The sequence below is a fragment of the Centropristis striata genome, chromosome 7 (assembly GCF_030273125.1).
Source record: "Centropristis striata isolate RG_2023a ecotype Rhode Island chromosome 7, C.striata_1.0, whole genome shotgun sequence".
Lineage (NCBI taxonomy): Eukaryota > Metazoa > Chordata > Actinopteri > Perciformes > Serranidae > Centropristis > Centropristis striata.
The window spans coordinates 23,637,372-23,657,912 of record NC_081523.1 but is presented as its reverse complement, the minus strand read 5'-3'; the positions used below and the strand labels follow the sequence as shown (position 1 = coordinate 23,657,912).

Sequence of the window (20,541 nt, the reverse complement as noted above, 5' to 3'; positions counted from 1 at the left end):
CTAAGGAATAGGATGAGACAAAAAAACGGTTTCTACTCAGATGTTAACTGCACACAACAAAGGACAGATTATCGGCCAACCTGTGACTGGTTTTCCCTGCAGCACTGGATAAATTTTTTTATAAACTGTTGTATTTCACCTATGCATTTATGCTTTGTAACTCTTACTGATCTCTGCCGTCATGCAAACGACAGTTTGAACTTGCCCTGTTGTATGCTTGCTCACAGTATTTTTTGCTCAGTGGTGCCTGTATAGAAACTTGCTTTCATGCAAATCCAGTTCAAATGTAATCAGGCGGACCTTTGTGGTTTGGCTTTGATATATTCTTGTGAAACCCACAACCGCAGGCACACTCAATACAAGGCCTATGGTTGACCCTTAAATGGGATCAAGTACAACAACTTACCGACTTATGTCACTTACAACACAAGTTATATGTATTTACATGAAATACATTCAGTGTTATTTAACACATTGTTTTGGTGTTGAGCAGAGTGGGTTTGGTAGGTGATGCTGCAGTGGGTGTTGATGAGGGGCCAAATCATGAAAATTGGGTGCCCCATCCATGGTTTTTAATGGCTGGCCTGTATGGAGGTGAGATAAGGCAGGTGACATGATATTTCTCTGACCTACCTGACTGACTGACCACCAACACATCTGCATAGGGTTATTTGTATCAAATGTTTCTCAGAATTTGTAATTGGCCTTATTATCATACTTATATTTAAATAACTATGCTAGTGGTTTTGTGTGTTTGAGCTCATTTACTGTACCAAAAAAGATATACAGGTCACATGCATCTGGGTTAAGCATTTTCAAACTGCTGAAATGTTTAATTCAATTAGGATATGAAAAAGAATTTCAAACTTGCTGTATTTTTGTCAAAGTTATCAATGTAATGGAGTGCTGACTTTAAAAAGAGATAAAACCCTGTTCTCAGGACTGTGTAAGTGTGCATGCTGTGCTTGATCAACATATTCCTCATCAGTTAATTGGCATCAGCTGGTTCACAGCATAGGTCCACCCAACTTCTACCTGACTAGCAGTCAAATCAGCCAAAACCAATAAGGTTACATGCACAAAATATTACCTTTTTTTGCCCTTATTCCAACACTTGTTCCAAATTTTAACACGTGATTGAATGGACGTTATCAGTGGTTATCACTCCCATAAGTATGGTTAAGTATGGGGTTGCTCAACCTTCTAGTAGTACAGTAGGTTGTGTATCAGTCCATTCAATGACTGGTTGCTGAAAACTAAGGGGCTATGTTTAGGCAAAAGGCTGCAGTTTTGTCAGGTTTACGCTTCAAAACCACTTCTCTAAAGCTGGGGTGTTATAAAAGACAGTAAAGTAAAACGAGTGTATGTAAATGCTGCAAGAGAAGTTGTTATGAGGATGATGTGAGAACTGGAAGTGACATATTTAGTCATGAAAATGTCACTCATGGCTTTCGCACACTGTAACGTCATTTCTGCCTTGGTGTCATTCATGATTAGATTGGCCTCTAGAGGGTGCTGCCAACAGAACAAGTTAATATAGCAGTCCATTGAAAGGGCTGCATCTACTGCTGTTAACGTCCATTCAGTTGTGTTCAAGCTGTTTACATGGTCATTGAAAATATTCCAGTAATATTCCTATTTACATGCAGCCGAGCATACTTCCATTAATGCAACATGTTTTATAATCACTGGAACAACTGCAGCCACTTGTGCCATTTTGCTCTGCATGCATCTCTAATGCAGCCTAGCAAACTGATGGCTAGTTGGTTTGTGTACAACAACCACTGCAATGCATAGAGCTGACTGTCACCAGTTCTCTTTTAGATGCCTATTCTGCATGCCCTATATACACGTCCAAAGAAGCGCTTCAAAAAATATCGGCATATCCCATACATCTTAATCAGAAAATGCTACATTTTGAAAAAGGCCAAATTCAGAACATTAAAATGCAATATGCTTTTTACACGACCCACATGAAATGTGGAATACTGTCACATTCACAGTAATAGCATAACAATGGTGTACTATGATAATATATACTATAAGTGCTCTATGTGACTGTGTAGTGTCTTTATTATTATTCAACTAGTCTTTCAGTACTGTCAGTGTATACACATTTAGTCCCAGTGGGGATGAAACCTTCAACACTTTCATAAATATTTCTACCCATTGAAGTAAGCGACATCAAAGTGGTAAAATGCCAGTTGCTTTGAGAAGCTGAGAGTGAAAGTCGATGGGGGGAAAAAAATAGTGAGGTCCATCTGTGGTAGTGTACAACACAATTTGGCCCCTCATCAGTGCAGACACTAAAGCAGACAGCAGTGTTGCATCATTAGTTGCTATCACAGTCCTCTAATCATCAGCGGATCCCAACATTCTGTCGTCTCTGCTTTTAAATATTTATAACACACGAGTATTTCTGGATCTCCCGGCCATCGTTTGCCTAATGAATCTATTGCCAACAAGTCCAGTTTAATCCTTGACTCTTTAATCTTTAATAAAGAAAAAAAGTATTTCATCAGAGCACCACCATGAACCATGAAGTGTATATGGTAGGTTTTAATTTCCTATTGTTCAGCCTCTGTTGGACAGTGAAAAGTAGTCTCACTCCTCACCTCTGTTCTCACAGCAAGCAGTTTTAAATGACTGACCCGAAATTGCTTCAAAATAATAACATTTCCCTTCATTGTGCCTGTGTCTAGCTCAGTGGTGGTAAAACACACTCTTTTGTGTCATGCTGTCAGTTTCACAGTCTCATTTTCCATAATAGCTGTTCCTCAGATTTGGCAAAAAAGGTGAGTGGTAAATTGGTCGTCTGTGACATAAAGAGTGAAGGAGTAGAAAAGAGTCTCTGTCTCTTTGTTTCTTTTGCTTTTCCTCTCTGTCTTTATTTGTCTAAATGAAATCTCTTACAGTACAGTGAAGGCCCTGAGGGATGGAGGGTACATTTGAGCTGATTTGAAGGGAGAGCGAGCCGGTAGTCCTGAATGGTACTGTAGAGTTGGGTAGATGTGTGTTCACAGCTCAGAGAGAGTTGGACCTCTTACTGCTTTTACATGTTCCTCTCCGACTAATGAGGACACAGTACAGCGTTACAGCGTATTTCATTGCACTGCATTGTTAATGTTTTCAAAGCCACGAGGTCCAGCGTGATGCAAAATCTTCTGTAAAGGATGTGATACCATTAAACTTTAATGATTGCCTGGGGGCAATTGGGTCAAGGCTGCAGCCAATAGTAGGAGCTTACAGCAGGGGTGAAAAAAATACATTCAAAAGCATGAAATAAGATGTGGAAAATGTCCCTTATTTATATGTACAGACAACAGTATTTCACTTTTTCCACGATTTTCCCATTTAAACTATGCTGGAAAGGGAGATGATAAAAATACAAATCAGTATTTACTGTATGCAGTAGAAACAGTAGTGAGCTGTTACTAAGTACATTTACTTCAGTACTGTACAATTCTTTGATGTGTTCTGTGGAAGTTTACATTCAGCGTTTCTCGGCAAAACACACAGTGCATCCTCAGGGTCTCACAAACACTTTGCAAATGTTTTATGAGGGAGAAAATACATTCAAACTCTTTTGAATAAATAAATAGTGCTTTGTTTAAATCCATGTTTCCTAGCTTGCCATCTTCTTCACTTTCTCTGTGGGCACACTTCTACTCCCTTCTGCTTCCTTGTGTGCATGAATGATATGAACAAAACAGGGAGACATAAATAACATTACAATATAGAATTACTAGTTATCTACCTTTAGCTGCCATTTTGAGATACTTACTGAAATATTTCCATTAAGCTACTACACTACATCACAGATAGAAATAATATAAAGAAATATTGTACTTTTTACTTCACACGGTCTCCATTTATTTGACATGATGACAAGATACTTTGAAGATAAAGATCTGACAAAATAATCACATCATAAACTCACTCTTTAATATCTAATTTGTTATCTCTAACATTAAATTGCTTACATGTTATGCAGATATTAAGATATTACACTAAACTAACTAAAGTCAGTTTGCCAACATAATGAGTAGAGATGAGTATCATTCAAACCTTTTTGACATCAGTATGTTGACTATGACACCGTTTCCAATAGTACCAGTACAATCTATACTAATTATTTGATACAATTCTACATTATCAAAAAGAAATTAAGACATTACACTTTATTTTTCAATACTCAATATTATGGAGACAATTCAGAAAGTCCCTAATGTTCAATACACAGCCCTAATAATGAAGACTATACTTTTGTTCTTATCATTAAGTACATTTATCAGTTAATACTTCTACATTGTCACTTAAGTAAAATTTTGAATGAATAATTGCAGCAGAGTGGTATTCCTCCATGACCATTTCCTGGTTATCATCACTGTATATGTGATAATAATGTTCAAAGTGAATCAATACAAACATGGTATGAAAATGTTAGTGTGGTTTCACTTTAATAATGCTATAAAAAGCAACTGTATTAAAAACCATGACATATAATGTGCACCGTAAAATCAATAACCCATTACCTCATCAGTCCTATCTTAAATGTTCAGGCTCAGAATATCATTCTAGGTCTTTTTTTTTAATTAGAAAAACTGTCTAATTCTCTTCTTAATGCTGCTTCCTTATCATGTCTAAATTTGCAGGATGGATCAATAAATGCATTAAATGAATAGAGGCGGCGCTGAAAAGCAGAAAATCAAAGTACAAGACACGGCGGAAGCGTCAGATAGTGCGTTGCCATGGAAATGTTATCTTGTTAGGCGGTGACACAATTTAGAAACATGTACTCAGTTAAGAAATATTATGTAACCACTCCGTCTCTCGACCATTCTCTGCCTCTCTTTCTCCTTGTCAAAGACTGTTAGAGCACAGATCATTGTTGATGTAATAAAATGCACCCAGCCAGTGAATCGAAGTGACAGATACATAAAAAGCAGGGATAGGAGGATGGAGGAGGGTCTCTGAGTGTGTGTGTGTGTGTGTGTGTGTGTTCCAATAACCTTGGTGACTCTGCCCCCCGCCCATTCCCACTGCAGGGGCCGAAGCCCGTCCATCCTCCTGCAGGGTAAACGTCTCTCTTCTGGACTCAGTTTGGTTCAGTGAATCCTTACTGAGAGAGACACAAAGAGAGTATGAAGGGATGTGGGGATGGAGGAGGAGGAGGAGGAGTGGATTTCGACAACAAGAGAAGTGAGGATGCTGGTTGAGCAGGGCAGAGGAGGCGGAGTGGGATGATAGGTGAAGTGCAAAGAGAGAGAGAGAGGATGAAAGAGGTGGTTGGATGAGAAGAGAAGAGGAGGAGAGAGAAAGTCCATGCACAGCTCAGTCTTCTCTGTTTTCCCCGACTAAGAATAGCAACTCTTCTGGTAACCCAGTGCCCCAGGACATGACCATTTGAATAAAAGCCTCTATCACTTCACATAATGCCTGATGTGTGTGTGTGCTCTACTGTAGGTGTGTGTGCTTGCAACTGTTGGCATGTGTAAGTGTGGGGAAGTATTTTGAAGGCAGATACTTAGGGAAATTCATCAGAATAATAGGAGAGACAGACAGGAAATGAGAGAGAGAGACAGGGAGCTGGCTAATTGATGGTGATGATAATACGCTGGTGGAGCAGGGAGCCACAGAAGATACTTGATGCTTTATTTCAGAGAGCAAATCACTCTGGAGCCCTCCCCCGTCCTGTCTCGCTCTCTGTCTGTGCGCGCTGCCTGCTTCATGTAAGGTCTGTGGAACTTTCTACAGGATGAATCTGAGCGAGAAAACAGTGTAAAAAGCCATGCTTCCATATGTGTGAGCCATATGTCTGATTAGCTGTGACTCACATCGCAAAGGAGCAACCAAAATACACATCGCTGTTAAGTGAGACTGCTGGCACAAGTTGCCAATGTGTTATCTGTCAGGGTCACATATATAAACAGCTTTTCTCTCTTTATTTCTCTCTCTTTTCAGTTCTACTTTCTCATCGTGTTCGGTCACGACGGACAGAAGCCTCTGGAGCTGCGGACAGAGGAGGAGAGTGAGTGTGATGAATGGGTGGAGGCCATCCAGCGGGCAAGGTACACACGTAGTAATGCATTAAGGGTGTTTGTGTGCTTTCCCTTCTCTGTTTTGTACAGCAGAAACTAACATGACCACAGTAAGATGTGATGTGACAGAGCATTGAGAATAGAGAGCATTTATCTGATCACACTGGTGGTTTTCCCTTTGATAACCATTAACTATATGTATGTGTAATTTACTGCAAAGCTGATTGTGATCCAAACTTGTTGCACCTCTTCCTACCTTCAGTATATCTATTAGTCTCAGTAGTATATAAGGATTGAAAAAATGGATTTATAAACACAGTAATCCATCTGTGTGTCAAACTGAAATTATTGTGGCATGCTGTTACTACAGCAAGCTCTTGAAAGCTCTATATTGTTTGGGTTTAAAGAGGCTCAGACATCTAGAGAGTGAGATTTGGATTTTGGCCACAGTTGTCAAGATAACGTTGTTCCTGAAGTCATCAGTGCTACCTGCAGATTCAAACTGACGGGCCACTTTATATTGAAGTATTACACTTTTTAGAATAATAAAGGTTTAGGTTAATTAAAAAAAAAAAAAAGTTGGTTCTTTTTGGTTCTGTCAGATTGCCATGGCTCAGTGAGACACTTGAATAGGACAGAGCCATGATAGTTATTGGTAACACCTGTGTTTGTCTTTTTATGACAAGTCAAAATGTCAACTGTGAAAAACGTCTATGAATCATTGGATTTGGTAAAAGTCAGGTTTGCATTTGCCAAGTTTGACCTAGTCTTTAGTTCCAGCCTAAAGAAGAAAAATGTAAGTAATGACACAAAACCACCCCTAGAATATGGTCAGTGTATAAAGTGTGCATGATTAGTTAATAGGCCAAAACATGCTAAATACATCAATATGGTTCTTTATAGCTTCTAGACAAAAAGTTCAGAGAACATTCAAATCAAACCAAATTTATTTTCTAATTGGTTCTGACTTCTCAGGTTTGATTCTTAGTGTTGGCAACATGACAAGACAGTCCCACAACTGGCATCAGATTTTAGTTTCTAAACACAGATGGGTGCACTGAAAGTCCACCAAGTGAGCCGAGCCCACTCAAACTAAAGGGAACAGAAATATTTTGTGAAACAAGCAAATTCTTCTCACTGTGGCAGAAAATGTTGTGTTCAATAAGCACCCCATTGCTCACAGTGTGGAGCTGCTTCAAAAAATGGGTTTACGGGGTTTTTAGAATATTAAAGCTTCACACAGGATGGATCATGTGAATCACCCCCGAGCATTCATTTCAATACACTTTCAAGTGTTTTTGTTATTCCCTCAATTTCATATAGCACACAATGGGTACAGAAGCAAGACAAAATCAATTGTTTTATACAGGCGTGTTTATGATATAAGTGGCTCATATAACTGATATCTCTGTGTATATCTTTGGGCTTCTCTTTATTTTCAGTTACTCTGAAATAATCATTGAACGAGAGGTGCTGCGGCAGAAATACATCCACCTTGTACAGATAGTGGAGACTGAGAAGGTGGCCAACAATCAGCTGCGCACCCAGCTGGAAGATCAGGACACCGAGATCGAGAGGCTCAAAGCAGAGGTACAACATGCATGTGTGCACACACAAACACACACCTATACCCCTGAACATTGTTCATTCAATCACAGAAGACCCCAGACAGTGCTGAGCATCGCAGGACGAATTGTAGTTGTCAATGACTGTTATAACAATCCTTTCGGGCCACAGTTTGTTTGGCTGTGCCGAAGATACATGAGTTGCTCTTTCTCTGTTGCATTTCTGATGCAAGTGTCATTTCAAAACTCTGGGACCAATGGTATTACAATGTACTTGCTGTCAACGCAAGCATCCAGAGATAACGCCAAATCAAGCTGGCTCGATATCCAAACCATTGGCAATGGCATGTGTGTCCTTTCAAAACAGTGAAATATGAAAGTATTTTAGTTATAACTACCATAGGAGATTATGGTCCTTATCCAAAGGTGCGCACTAAAAAAATACTAGGTCAATTTCAACCCAGCCTGGGTCAATCTAGCTCCGACCCAGTAGTGGGTAAAGTTCACCCAGTACCTATGAGCATAAAAACCACTGGGTCAGCAGTTGGGTTGCCAGTTTATGTTGGGTCATACAGTAAGCAAAAATGGGAGTAACTTTGACCTAGTGCCTTGGTTAGGGTTAGGTCATAGATGTTTACTTACCCACTTATTACACAAACTTGGTGAAACACGTTGCGGGGTCGAAACCTCAAAATTAAAGCTTATTGACCTATTTTTCCTGTGACTCACTCAACCAACATATGACATATGACATATGTGCAGTGCTGGTGTAGCCATTGCATGAACAGTACAAGTTCAATGTAGCCTGGATGTTATGTGAACAAGTGTGTATCTTTAAGGTGAAACAAATGCATTCCCTTTCTTTGCAAATAATTTCTTTAAAAAACATCTTAAATCATGCATTGTTTAAAATTCATATTTACTTGCTTGAAGTTTTATTATTGCTTGCCTTTTTTGGTGCATTTTGCATTTCTTTCTTTCTTTATTGTTGATGAGCAGAATAACATGAAACACACTTACTCACTCACTCACTCACTCACTCACTCACTCACTCACTCACTCACCCACTCACTCATATATATAATATATATAATAATATATATATATATATATATATATTTATTTATAGTATTTATAGTATATTAGCATATCCCTTTGGGTATGCACTGCAGTGTGTGTGTGTGTGTGTGTGTGTGTGTGTTGTCACAGCTGTTATAATGGCAGCGGAGGAGTGGGTGGGTGTGAACGGTACTCATTCACCTCTGCATGTAGGAGGAGAAGCCCATCGCTCAATAAAGACAGCCCATCAGCTTCCTTACAAACAGCTGCCGAACATAGCGCCTATCGAAAGTAGCACATTTCTGTTCTGCTGTCACATCAGGGTAAATCAGACGTGCACGCTCGCAGGTGAAATACAACTGACCTCTACAAGAGTGTTAATCAGACCTAATTACAATTCTCTCTCACACACACATACTACACCAGGTAGTTTTTTTGGTGCAGTCCAGTGAAGATATCTTTAAACTCTTTCATTGTTTCAAAAGAAAATCAATAACAATGGCTTTGGTTTATTCATTTTTAGAATTTGACTTATTGAATATGCATGTGTCCACAATATAAAACAGATCCCAGAAGAGGTAAATTGGCACTTTCCAAGTCTTAGTGACCATGTGGAAGTCCAACACTCACACACTGATGGCAAATTTGCACATTTGGGTTCAGCATCTTCCCAATGAACCTCGGCATGCTTCATTTTATGGACCAGTCAACTTTGGAAATAATTCTAGTGATTTTTGTGTGAAAGAAAGCTTACTATATTGGTACTTAACATATGTAAAATAGCTCAAATAGCAATTTAAGCAAATGTATTTATGCATTTATTATGTTGAACCATGATGCATTTTCAGCTGACCTGCTTTGCATGGACAAAACGACTGTCTAGATTATGCTACCAATTACATAGAATTAATTAATTGAAGGTGTACATCAACTATAGGAGTATAATTATCTGAAGTGATTCCTTACATAGAATGCACAGCAGTGTTATTCTTAATGAACAGATGCTTGAATGAAATTGAATTTTGGTTTGAGCAGCAATTGGCCGCAAGGGATGATGTTTACTCGTTTGGCCAGTTTCTAACATTCCATAAATCATGGCTCCAGCAATATTTCCAATTCTGTCTCGGCTCATCTGTGTCAATAATGGCTTGTATAAATATTTTGTTTTCATTGGTTATTTCGGTCCCTCAGAAGAAATATTACTAATGGATTAGCCTGTTATGCTGCTTTTTGGTTGTAATCCTCCCTTAGAGCAACAAGTGTGGGTGCTTCTCCCCGCTGCACACTGTGATTGTATCTCATTGGCAGGATACATTGAGCCCTGCTGATAATGAAAATGCTAACAAAAGACATTTTATATTAGGAAACATCTGCCTGTGTAATTGGGCTGCTCATGAAAAAAGGATTAGACTTTGAGAGCCAGTGTGCAGTTGGTGATCCATCTCATTAAAACATACTCTTGGTTGTTTGTTTATGTGTGTGTTGCTCCGTGTTTATGAATAATTAAAGCAACTAGCCACTGTAACTGTCAACAGTTGGCAGACTGGCTCCTCTCTCCTGCCATTTGCATGATAGCGCTAGTGAAAAAGAAAAAGAAAATGAAAGTGTGTCACTGGAAATGGCTTTGGTTTCATCTTTCATGCTTTTCTCCAACTGTGATAAACTAATTTTGTCAAGAGGCCCAAAGGTAAAAAAAAAAACCCAAATAGGTGAAAGTAATTGAACTACAGTAGAGCCAGTCTCGACCTGTGCTCCGTTCATTTCTTCACTGAATACAGCATTGCCAAGAAAAACCTTTTACCAGCTATGTTTGAAGTTAGTCATCACTGTTATTTGAAGAGACGTGCTGCTATCTATTATTAGGTTTACTATGTGAAATGAGATTTTTTTTTCTCTTGCAGCATAAAAACATTTTGAGTTTGGCGTCTGTCTGGTTTATTCCCTTTACGATGTTTCTCATGTATGCCTCAGTTTTCAAATCTGGAAGATGACTTTTTGGTGGCGTTTCTCACCTGCAGTGAGTAAATGTCACGTGTCTAAAGGCTAATCAGACTCTGCTGTGTGAAGACTCTGAGAATATCCTGGCCATAAATAAAATAACTGTCATAATTAGAAAGGTTACATCTGCAAAGGTCCTTGATACTGTGGTTTCCATAATCTGGTTTGTGCTAGAAATATATTCACCTGCCGAGGATTACACTTTGTCTTCGGTCTCTGCTGTGCCCTACAGTGCACCATAGGTAATCAGGCACATATAAGCCTTCATTTGCTTACTGCCTCCAGCTGATAGCAGCCCTCCCCCTCCTCCGTCATTCTCTCTTTCATGAATGAAGGCACCAGATTGTCAAAGATGAGGAAGTCTGATGTCTATCTGGTGCAAACGGTTCACTGAGCACACACTGCATGACAATCATGTATTTAACTTAATCCCTTTAGGAATATAATATCCTCATGAATTCAATCGTATCACATCCCACTAAATCTCAGAATAGTGTTCCTATTTCATGTGATTTTACTGTAATTTCATTTTTGTGCAGATTATAGCTCTGAACAAAACTAAGGAGCGAATGCGGCCTTACCATGTCAACAATGAAAATGAAGACCCGGATATCAAAAAGATCAAAAAGGTAAACAGATAATTTTCTGTTTAGGTTTCGTGTGTTTTGGAGCATGTTGCATGCACAGCATGTATGATCCATGTGTGTATGATTGTGTCTAAGCTACCTTGTTTGTGCTTTCTCAGGTACAAAGTTTCATGCGGGGATGGCTCTGTCGGAGGAAGTGGAAGATCATTGTTCAGGACTACATCTGCTCTCCTCATGCTGAGAGCATGAGGAAGAGGAACCAGATCGTCTTCAACATGGTGGAGGCAGAGACAGTGTATGTAAATACTTTATGGAGGAGCAGAACACACTGCAGGAAAGCTGTCACTAATGTCAAGCTTTGCAGGGCATGCCCTAGCAGAAATTTATGTACCATATTTCATCTTCAAGTGGTTTTTCAATTGAACATTTGACTAAGTAGCTTAACATTAATAATGCAAGTGAGATTTTAGACCTTTGACTAAATGATTTGCAACCACTGCGGGTGGTGGTCATTTTTAACTTTCACCAAAAATAGACATTGATAAGTTGCAGCTGTTTTATTTGCAGGCCTCTCACATGCTCATGCATTTATCTTGATTGGTCAAACATGTCAAAATTATCTTTTGTTACATATCGCAACGTAACAGGGTGGTTTGGGATATCACGCTGTGTAAATCTAAAGGTGATCTTAGCGGTGCGTGTGTGTGTGTGTGATGACAGGTATGTCCACCAGCTCTCCATCCTGGTCAACTGTTTCCTCAGACCTCTGAGGATGGCCGCCAGCTCCAAGAAACCCCCCATCAGCCACAATGACGTCAGCAGCATCTTCCTCAACAGGTGAGTAGATCTTGCAGAGACATACATTGAGGACTTAAAAACAAAAAAAACCAACAAGAAGAAACACAAAATTTTGTCATTTTTTTGGTCATGTTATTCAGTGAGACCATCATGTTCCTACATGAGATATTCCATCAAGGCTTGAAGGCGAGGATAGCCAACTGGCCAACCCTGGTGCTGGGTAAGCTGTTGCTTAGCCTCAAACATGACATACACACACACACACACACACACACACACACACACACACAGACATCAAGGTCAGGTTTTCAGTGGTCCAGTTCGTCTCACTGAAACGTCAGTCTTGACGCACACATATTTCCCTATCTCAGTCTGCAACAAGCACACTTATTGTCTGGACAGACAATGACCACTCAGCCCAGAAAGCATCCCACAAATTCACCTCCTAAAGCAGAAGCCCCCTCAATAGATAAGCATCACCTAGGAGACAGACTGCTAAATGACACGGCAGCAGATTACTTGTGACAAATTCAAAAAGAAAAAGGGTCGACTGATTAAACACCCTTATCTGATGCTCTGCTTCAGGCTCACACTGAATGTAGATTTTTGATTACCGTGTTTCACACCAAATCCATTCATCTAGTGTTTTCAGTAAAAATTGTTTTTGTCCTTTTTCTTTTTGCAATTAAAATATTTAGCCTCATGTACAACATGTTTTTAACCCCTCACAGACTGTGTTCAAATGAATACGAGCAGCCATCTGTGTCTCATATAATGAAGGATCATTTAATCTTTTTGGATTTGTCTTGCATTGTTTTGATGATTTTATCCTGTTTAGGACACAGCCGTTGAAAAGCTTGGTGATATTATCATTTATTTCTGTGCAGTGAATCAGGAACTATCATCTATTCAGTCCTGTCCAAAATGTCCCATTAATTAGGTTATATTCATTCTTTGAATAGACTTTATCACATTCAACACAGTGATAATGCTTTTTAAAATATTTTTTTGTTGTCGAAAAAAAGAGAAAACATGATTTATTAAGAAACTCATAAAATTGTTATTGATTGAAAGAGTCACATTTCAAGGAGTTTTACAACTTCATGTATGAAATATCTTTCCCCACTGCCCTCTAACCTTACCTTGGTCAAATCCCCTCCATCAGCTTCTCTATTTTAGTTTGCCCTAACCATTTTGATTTGAATGGATTTATACTTACAAATTAAATTGTACTGACCTTCTGCCCTCATCATGAGTTGAGGTGCAAAGCTGTGCAGCAAGATAAGCACACTTACAATAAAAGTTGAAGACAGTTCATGGCCTTTGAAGTTTTTATTGAAAGCAATTGTCAAACTGTGAAATAAAATAAAATAAAAAAGTGTAAATCTAAAAGTGAATGCTATAGCTGTCAGAATGGTTCACTGTTCTGCCATAATGAAAGTATCACCAGTGAAAGATCAACATTCAGACTTGTACTAGCAACATGTAAAACTCACACAGCTAGTTTGGTTAGCAAAAAAACCCCAACTAAATTCTACTCTAACTGCAACCTCCAGGTCTGAAATCAATGCTGAAGTGCTTTTAACCCTTTCTAATGGCCAGCAGGGGGCGACTCCATTGGCTGCAAAAAGAGAAGTGGAAATAAGAAAAGTACCCTACTTCTCACCTGATTTATGACCTCAGTCTATCGTTTGCTTCAAGGCTTCTTCAACATTATTATATTTTGTACATTAGGTTCCCATTTAGAGTAAAGTAAGTATTTTATACAGTCTATGACTAAAACAGAAGATGAGCAGGGTATGCTTTAACACATGGCTACCCTGGTTGACAAGTTGCTACCACGGCGTGCTGCGGGTATTCATCTTAGATCTTTGACCTTTTCAGAGTGTGTTTTTACTTCATGAAAGTTAATTGTAACATTTTGGTCACCTAAAAATGTCTTTTTCATTCAGTTGTACTAAAAGACATGAGTCAGCTGTTTATTTCAAATAAGCATACACCTTGCTAACCAAGCTAGCTAGAGCTAGCATTAGCTGTTAACAAAGCACGCTTTTCCCCAAATATAGTCACTTCTGGCCAAATAAAACAAGTTGTAAAATGGCCAAAATGCCATATTTGAGGCTTCAAAACGATAGTCCGCAAAAACAATTGGTGATGCCACCGTGGCTACGTCCACTGATTCTTAACAGTCTATAATTTTACGAAAATAGCTACCATAAAAAGTACCCACACATAATCCTCCAACAAGGGCATTTATGAAGTAAATAAAAAACCCTTGTCAATACTTGCTTGATCACAGTCTCAGATTAACAATGTCAGTTAAAACTGATATTGAACAGTTGCTATAGCAACATAATGTTAAACTGAAACCAACTGCTGGTGGCAAATACTTCAGAACTGTACGCCATCATGTTCATATAAATATGTATGTTTTTGTTCCTAGCTGACCTATTTGACATCCTGCTGCCAATGCTGAACATCTATCAGGAGTTTGTGCGTAACCATCAGTACAGCCTGCAGGTTTTGGCCAACTGTAAGCAGAACAGAGACTTTGACAAGCTGCTGAAACAGTACGAGTCAAACGCCGCCTGTGAGGGAAGAATGCTCGAGACTTTCCTCACGTACCCAATGTTCCAGGTAGCTCAAATCTCTACATGTTTTGTGTCATTTCATTCATAATCATAATGACCAAGTCTACCAATTATCAATTCTTAATTACCTTTTTAATTTATTGTTGTTCTCTTCTACAAGATTCCTCGCTACATCATCACCTTGCATGAGTTATTGGCACACACGCCTCATGAGCATGTGGAGCGCAAAAGTCTTGAATTCGCCAAGTCCAAACTAGAGGAACTGTCCAGGTAAGTGTCCGGACTGTTGTCAAAATGATCAGCTTTCCTGATAAGTTTTTGCTATTGAACACTGAAATAACTGAGGTGTTTGTGTCTGGCCAGAGTAATGCATGATGAGGTGAGCGACACGGAGAACATCCGGAAGAACTTAGCCATAGAGAGGATGATAGTGGAGGGCTGTGACATCCTGCTGGACACCAGCCAGACTTTCGTCAGGCAGGGTAAGTCTTGGTCAGGCCACATCGCTGCTCACAGACATCAAAGCTCTGGAGGTTTTCCCGGCAGTAAGACCCTCCTGTCTGTTCACTGTGATCTGAGAGCTCAGACATGGTTACCTGGTGGAGCTCAGTCACTGAATCATGATATCAGCTCCTCGTAAGGGGGAGATTTTTCTTTTTGTCAGCTTGTGCAGTAAAAAAAAAAGCTTCTAAATTGTTTGTGGTTCCCCATGCTTACTCCTCAAAGACTTTATTCTCAGGGATAGTAACAACAAGCATAGATTAAAGTAAGAGCATCTCCCTAATTAAATATTCCCATGCAGTTCAAACAGAATGTTGTACTTTATTTACTTTCATTTTTGCAGTTTCCTACATTTTACTGTCAGATGAATGAAACCAATTTCCCTTTACTAAATAAAAAAAGCTCTCAGCTCTTGTTACTTCATCTTCACTTCCTTCTTACTGCAAACTGTAAAACATTTTTTTAATGTAAAATAAATTGTAGATTTAAAGCCACTACAAGCTGTCATTCTCTCAGTATGGAGATAAATGAGCCAGAACCAACTGCCTGCATCATGTAACAAAACAAAGTCGTTCTTGCTGACCTTAATATGAAATGTACTATAACAATTGTACTGTATTTATCGGCAAGTGGACAAGGGGACATTTATGAAAATGTTGCCCGTGGGGTTGTTAGGGGGGCCTCAATGGGCTGCTTTGCCCTGGACCTCCAAGAGTCTAGGTTCACCAGTGTCCTCAAGTACTTAATTACTTCATGTATAAAATAGTTAGGGAGACAGTCCAATTAAGACACATGTCCAAGACTCTCTGGACTTTATTCTGTTAATCATCACATGATAAAGGTACTGAACCATATCTGTACCATGTGCTAACTGCTACTGTGTGCAAACCCTAATGAGCTGCCGTATCTGATCTCTTGATTCGCTGTGGTCACTTACGTATGAAGTGCTGACACCAGTTTAAACAGTGCAGGTCTTCTCTTGATCCATGGTTAGTGCTTCAAGCAAACCTATTATTCCAATCTCCTCCTGCATTTTTTCTCATTATACCTCAGGTGCACACACAAAGTACAAGTGTGTAGAAATGAGTAGTTCAGAAATGTTGCCTTTTTCCCACAAGTATGTTTGTGCCACTGCAGATGCTTAGCAATCACAGCCCTCAGCTTAGTGTCAGCTTAATGAAATGTAATGTAATCCTGTGCCCCTCGTGCACCGCAGGCTCTCTGATCCAGCTGCCGTCAGTGGAGCGAGGGAAGCTCAGTAAGGTCCGTCTGGGCGCTCTCTCTCTAAAGAAGGAAGGGGAACGCCAGTGCTTCCTCTTTACCAAGCACTTCCTTGTCTGCACACGCAGCTCTGGGGGAAAACTGCACCTTCTCAAGGTGAGAACAATTCACAGGTCTAAGAGTGTAAATTAACATTTAACAATAAAATTTAATTGTTTATTTTCTATTAAACTTTTACAGCAAGGTGGAGTTTTGTCCCTGATTGACTGCACACTCATAGAGGAACCAGATGCCAGCGACGAGGAGTGTAAGTTTGCCACATCTATGAAGCACTGTGCAGATATTGGTTGACACACAGGCAACTCTTATTGGCTCATTTGGGCCCTTCACCACTCATGGAGGTTAATTAGATGTCAGATGATAACTGTCAAGAAATGACTTCCCTTTAAATATCACATGCTCACCCGTTTAAATGTCAGGTTTTAATCTTTTGACACTGATGATCTCTGTCCATTATTTTTTCTTTCTTCAGCCGATTAATTTTGCAAATAAGGAGATTGATGAAACACCTACACACATACACAATCTCACTTCAACACACACCTTTACACTTCAGCCTCAGGGGTGTGTAGACTGAAGATAGCAGGTCCACTTAATTACCCTCTTTCTGTGTGTGTGTGTGTGTATATATATATATGTGTGTGTGTGTGTGTGTGTGTGTATGTGTGTGTAAGTAGAAGCACAATCATTTCTTTTTACTACCAGCATCATTAAGATGATTGCTGTACTGTTTATTTTTTCCTTAGCTAAAGCTGGTGGTCAGGTATTTGGTCAGCTGGACTTTAAGCTCGTAGTAGAGCCATCAGACACACCTCCATTCACTGTGGTGTTACTGGCACCATCACGACAAGAGAAGGCCGCATGGACCAGTGATATCAGCCAGGTAATACAAAAAGTCACACAAACACACAGCCAGACAAACATAGAATAACAAGAACCTCCGAATAGCGAGAGCATGTCTCCGCTGGGCATTGAGAAGGCTTAGTGATAAGTAAACACAGACACGGGTGCAGTTCCCCGGGGGTGAGTTCAGCTCACTGCCTCAGTACTTCACAAACAGAGTAGCACCATAGGACCATGTCATGCTGGATTAATTCTTATCAGACAAAAATACACTGACAGTTTCAAATGGCTTTTATTTTTTCTTAACCCCTTTCAAGCCGGCTTTTAAAATAGTTCTCTGCACTTCTTAATTCACTTCAACGCACAGATAAACAAAGCTGGAAAGATTTTTTCAAAGTAAGAGTATATGTGCAAGTATTGTTTTATAGTGTTACAGACAGTGCAGGACTATTACATATAAATAAAAGTCACGCATTACATTGAAACCCTGACCAAACAAGTTCACGCAATGCTGATTCAGTACAGTACAGTACAGTACTAGGGAAAGCTCTTTGTATTTTTTGAGTATACTGGAGTTGTGGAGTGTGGCAACGTTCCCACGCTGGCACACCTGAAACAGCTTACTTGTACGGGTAGTTTATTGAGGAATGGGCAACCACATAATGGTGCATCGCATTCTGGGTAATGGCAGTGATGATGTATGACAGCCAACTGTCTCCATTAAGCTCCCAGCCAAGCTCCTGCAATAACTTGCAACGCAGTAAGGAAACAACAACGAGCTTAATATTCATAAAATATGATAACATAAGCATTTTAACTTGTTGGATGTCAATTTTTATTTCATGTTAAAACAGTATTTCCCAGCTGCAGCCTGTTACTCAAGCTCTACTGTATCTTCCAATATGTGTCATACAAACCCACAATGCCTTGCGTTGTTCACTGCGTCTCAAGTCACAAACCTATCTATTACAGTAACTCCAAAACAATGTTGTCAACATGAGCAGTACACAGAATGCCGTTAACCAAACTTGCGCATTCACTTACAGTTCTTCACAGTGTAGCTGTTTATTCTAGCTCTGCAATAGGTTACATGTATGTCACTTTTATTACCTAATACCTAGACAGACAGGAAAGGACGAAGAGACTATGGCGATGGAACAGCCATATAGTATAACAGAAGCTATGACAGTGTGGGTGTCAAAAGTTTCACACTCTTGCTTTAAATGTAAAAAATAATTTGCAAGAATGCTCAGTTTCCATCTCATACTGTCATTTTTTCACTTTATTCTCACATGCTTATCTACCTTTTCTCTCTGTCTTGGCAGTGTATAGATAATATCCGCTGTAATGGCTTGATGACCAGTGTATTTGAGGAGAACTCTAAAGTTACGGTGCCTCATATGATCAAGTAAGTATGTTTGTGTGTGTGAAGAGGAACACTTCATGGCAGTGTTGCACAACATGAGTATATGGTGTATCATTCCTGGGTGAAAATGTAACAGTTGTGTTGATGTACAGTAAGTTGTTATGTATTATGCTTTTTTTAATATTTATTTTTGCTCAAAATATTCTTTGGTATCCACTCTTATTTTTTAGCATCCTTCTTTGGAATATATGGATTTTCTTTATTTACTACTTTTGTTACTTGGCTGTTTTTGCTCAGCTACTTTCATAACCTTTTCCTTTCTCAGCAGCCAAGCAGTCACCCATGCTCGACTGTGTTTGTGTGTGTATGTGTGTACGTGTGTATCCATCAGATCCGATGTGCGTCTCCATAAAGATGATGTTGACATTTGCTTCAGCAAGACGCTCAACTCCTGCAAGGTCCCCCAGATCCGCTATGCCAGCGTGGAGCGGCTGCTTGAGAGGCTGACTGACCTGCGCTTCCTCTCCATAGACTTCCTCAACACCTTCCTGCACACATACAGGATTTTCAGCACGGCAGCTGTGGTCATGGACAAACTGGCCGACATCTACAAGAAGCCCTTCTCCTCCATACCTATCAGGTCAAAAAATGCAAACACACAAATGTGAATTCATGAAAAGGTGTTGACTCAGGCAAAATGTGTTGTTTGAGTGTGTGAAATATGCAAGGGTGTGTGGTTGTGTTTTATTTGAATGTTTCATTAGCTTCTCCTTTCAAAAAAATCTATGAATGAAGTAGTCAGGTATGGGTCAATGTTTTTGACTCCTTCCACAATGTTGAATACATAATATTATATATAATTATTATATAATATTAACTTGCTGAAATACATACCAGCCTGTGTGAGGAGGCCAGCAGAACAGATGCTGCAACAAAGTTTTTGGCACAGCCATAGGAACATGCTGAGTTTCTCTCTCTCTCTCTCTGCTTTATTCATGCCCTCTGTCTCTCATTAGGTCTCTGGCTGCAACAGAACTGTGTGTTTATATTTCTTCCTTCACTTTACTTAACTTAGCTTTTCAACTGGAAAAGCTCTCTCATTTCCTCTGCCCCGAGGGCAGGTTTGTATGTGAAGCCTAACTCACCGTGGCCTGTGGTTGCCTTCACTGGAAGAGAACAGGGAGAACTCATCCAGAGACCAGTGGTTTGCAGGAAGGGTAGCGGGGTTGTGTGGGGCAAGTCCCCTTTCTTTTAAGCTTTACTTAAACAGGATATGGTCCATTTTTCCTCTAATGTCATTTGCACATATGAGCTGCCAGAGTGTCCTTTTATTCAAAAATTCGACCTTTTCTCTCCTTCATCCAGTAGATCCATGACAAAAGGTTTATAAACATGACTTATTGTAAAAAGTTCACTTCAGTGAAGCTGTGAAGTGCTTTGGCAGCTCTGGAAATGGATGGCTGGCTAGTTGGCTAACTTGTGTTACTGTCCACTCTCCTTCTGGTGAAATAGTCTTCTATGGTGGGGAGCTGGCCACCTGGTTAATTTTTGTTACTAGTGTAGCACGAAAGCATGGTGGAAATAGCATGCTAGCTGGCTAACTAGCCAACCATCCACTAGTAAGCCAGCTTGTACCTTGTTAATTCCGCCATGCTTGGTCACACAAAATGAGCCGAACAAAGTTGCCACACGTCTGGCGACAGCAATGTGCTTTCCTAGGCTTTATTAAGTTTTACTCATTTAGCAGCTGGCTCTATATATTTTTACTACTCTACTGCAAAACCTCACCTAGTGAGCCTGTGACTTGCTGCAAAATGGAAGATAGCAGTTGCACTCATAAAGATGGCCGCAGTCCTGACCATCCTGCTATATTAATTAAATGGGAATGCCCGTTCTACTCATTCTATAGAT

At 39.7% G+C, this 20,541-nt stretch overlaps 1 protein-coding gene across 3 annotated transcripts in view; it reads left to right on the top strand.

Annotated features, from left to right (window-relative positions):
- LOC131974631 (ras-specific guanine nucleotide-releasing factor 2) overlaps positions 1-20,541 on the top strand; it is a 45,816-nt gene that overhangs the window by 9,442 nt on the left and 15,833 nt on the right. For 2 of the 3 annotated variants that reach the window (XM_059337025.1, XM_059337027.1), the window contains exons 2-15: positions 5,965-6,071; positions 7,484-7,631; positions 11,203-11,292; positions 11,409-11,545; positions 11,971-12,087; positions 12,189-12,268; positions 14,492-14,685; positions 14,800-14,909; positions 15,003-15,121; positions 16,357-16,517; positions 16,602-16,668; positions 17,168-17,304; positions 18,590-18,672; positions 19,022-19,270. In XM_059337025.1, coding sequence (XP_059193008.1) covers positions 5,965-6,071; positions 7,484-7,631; positions 11,203-11,292; positions 11,409-11,545; positions 11,971-12,087; positions 12,189-12,268; positions 14,492-14,685; positions 14,800-14,909; positions 15,003-15,121; positions 16,357-16,517; positions 16,602-16,668; positions 17,168-17,304; positions 18,590-18,672; positions 19,022-19,270 — 1,799 coding nt within the window. The remainder of the gene's footprint in view (positions 1-5,964; positions 6,072-7,483; positions 7,632-11,202; positions 11,293-11,408; positions 11,546-11,970; positions 12,088-12,188; positions 12,269-14,491; positions 14,686-14,799; positions 14,910-15,002; positions 15,122-16,356; positions 16,518-16,601; positions 16,669-17,167; positions 17,305-18,589; positions 18,673-19,021; positions 19,271-20,541) is intronic. The other variant, XM_059337026.1, reaches the window with a different exon arrangement.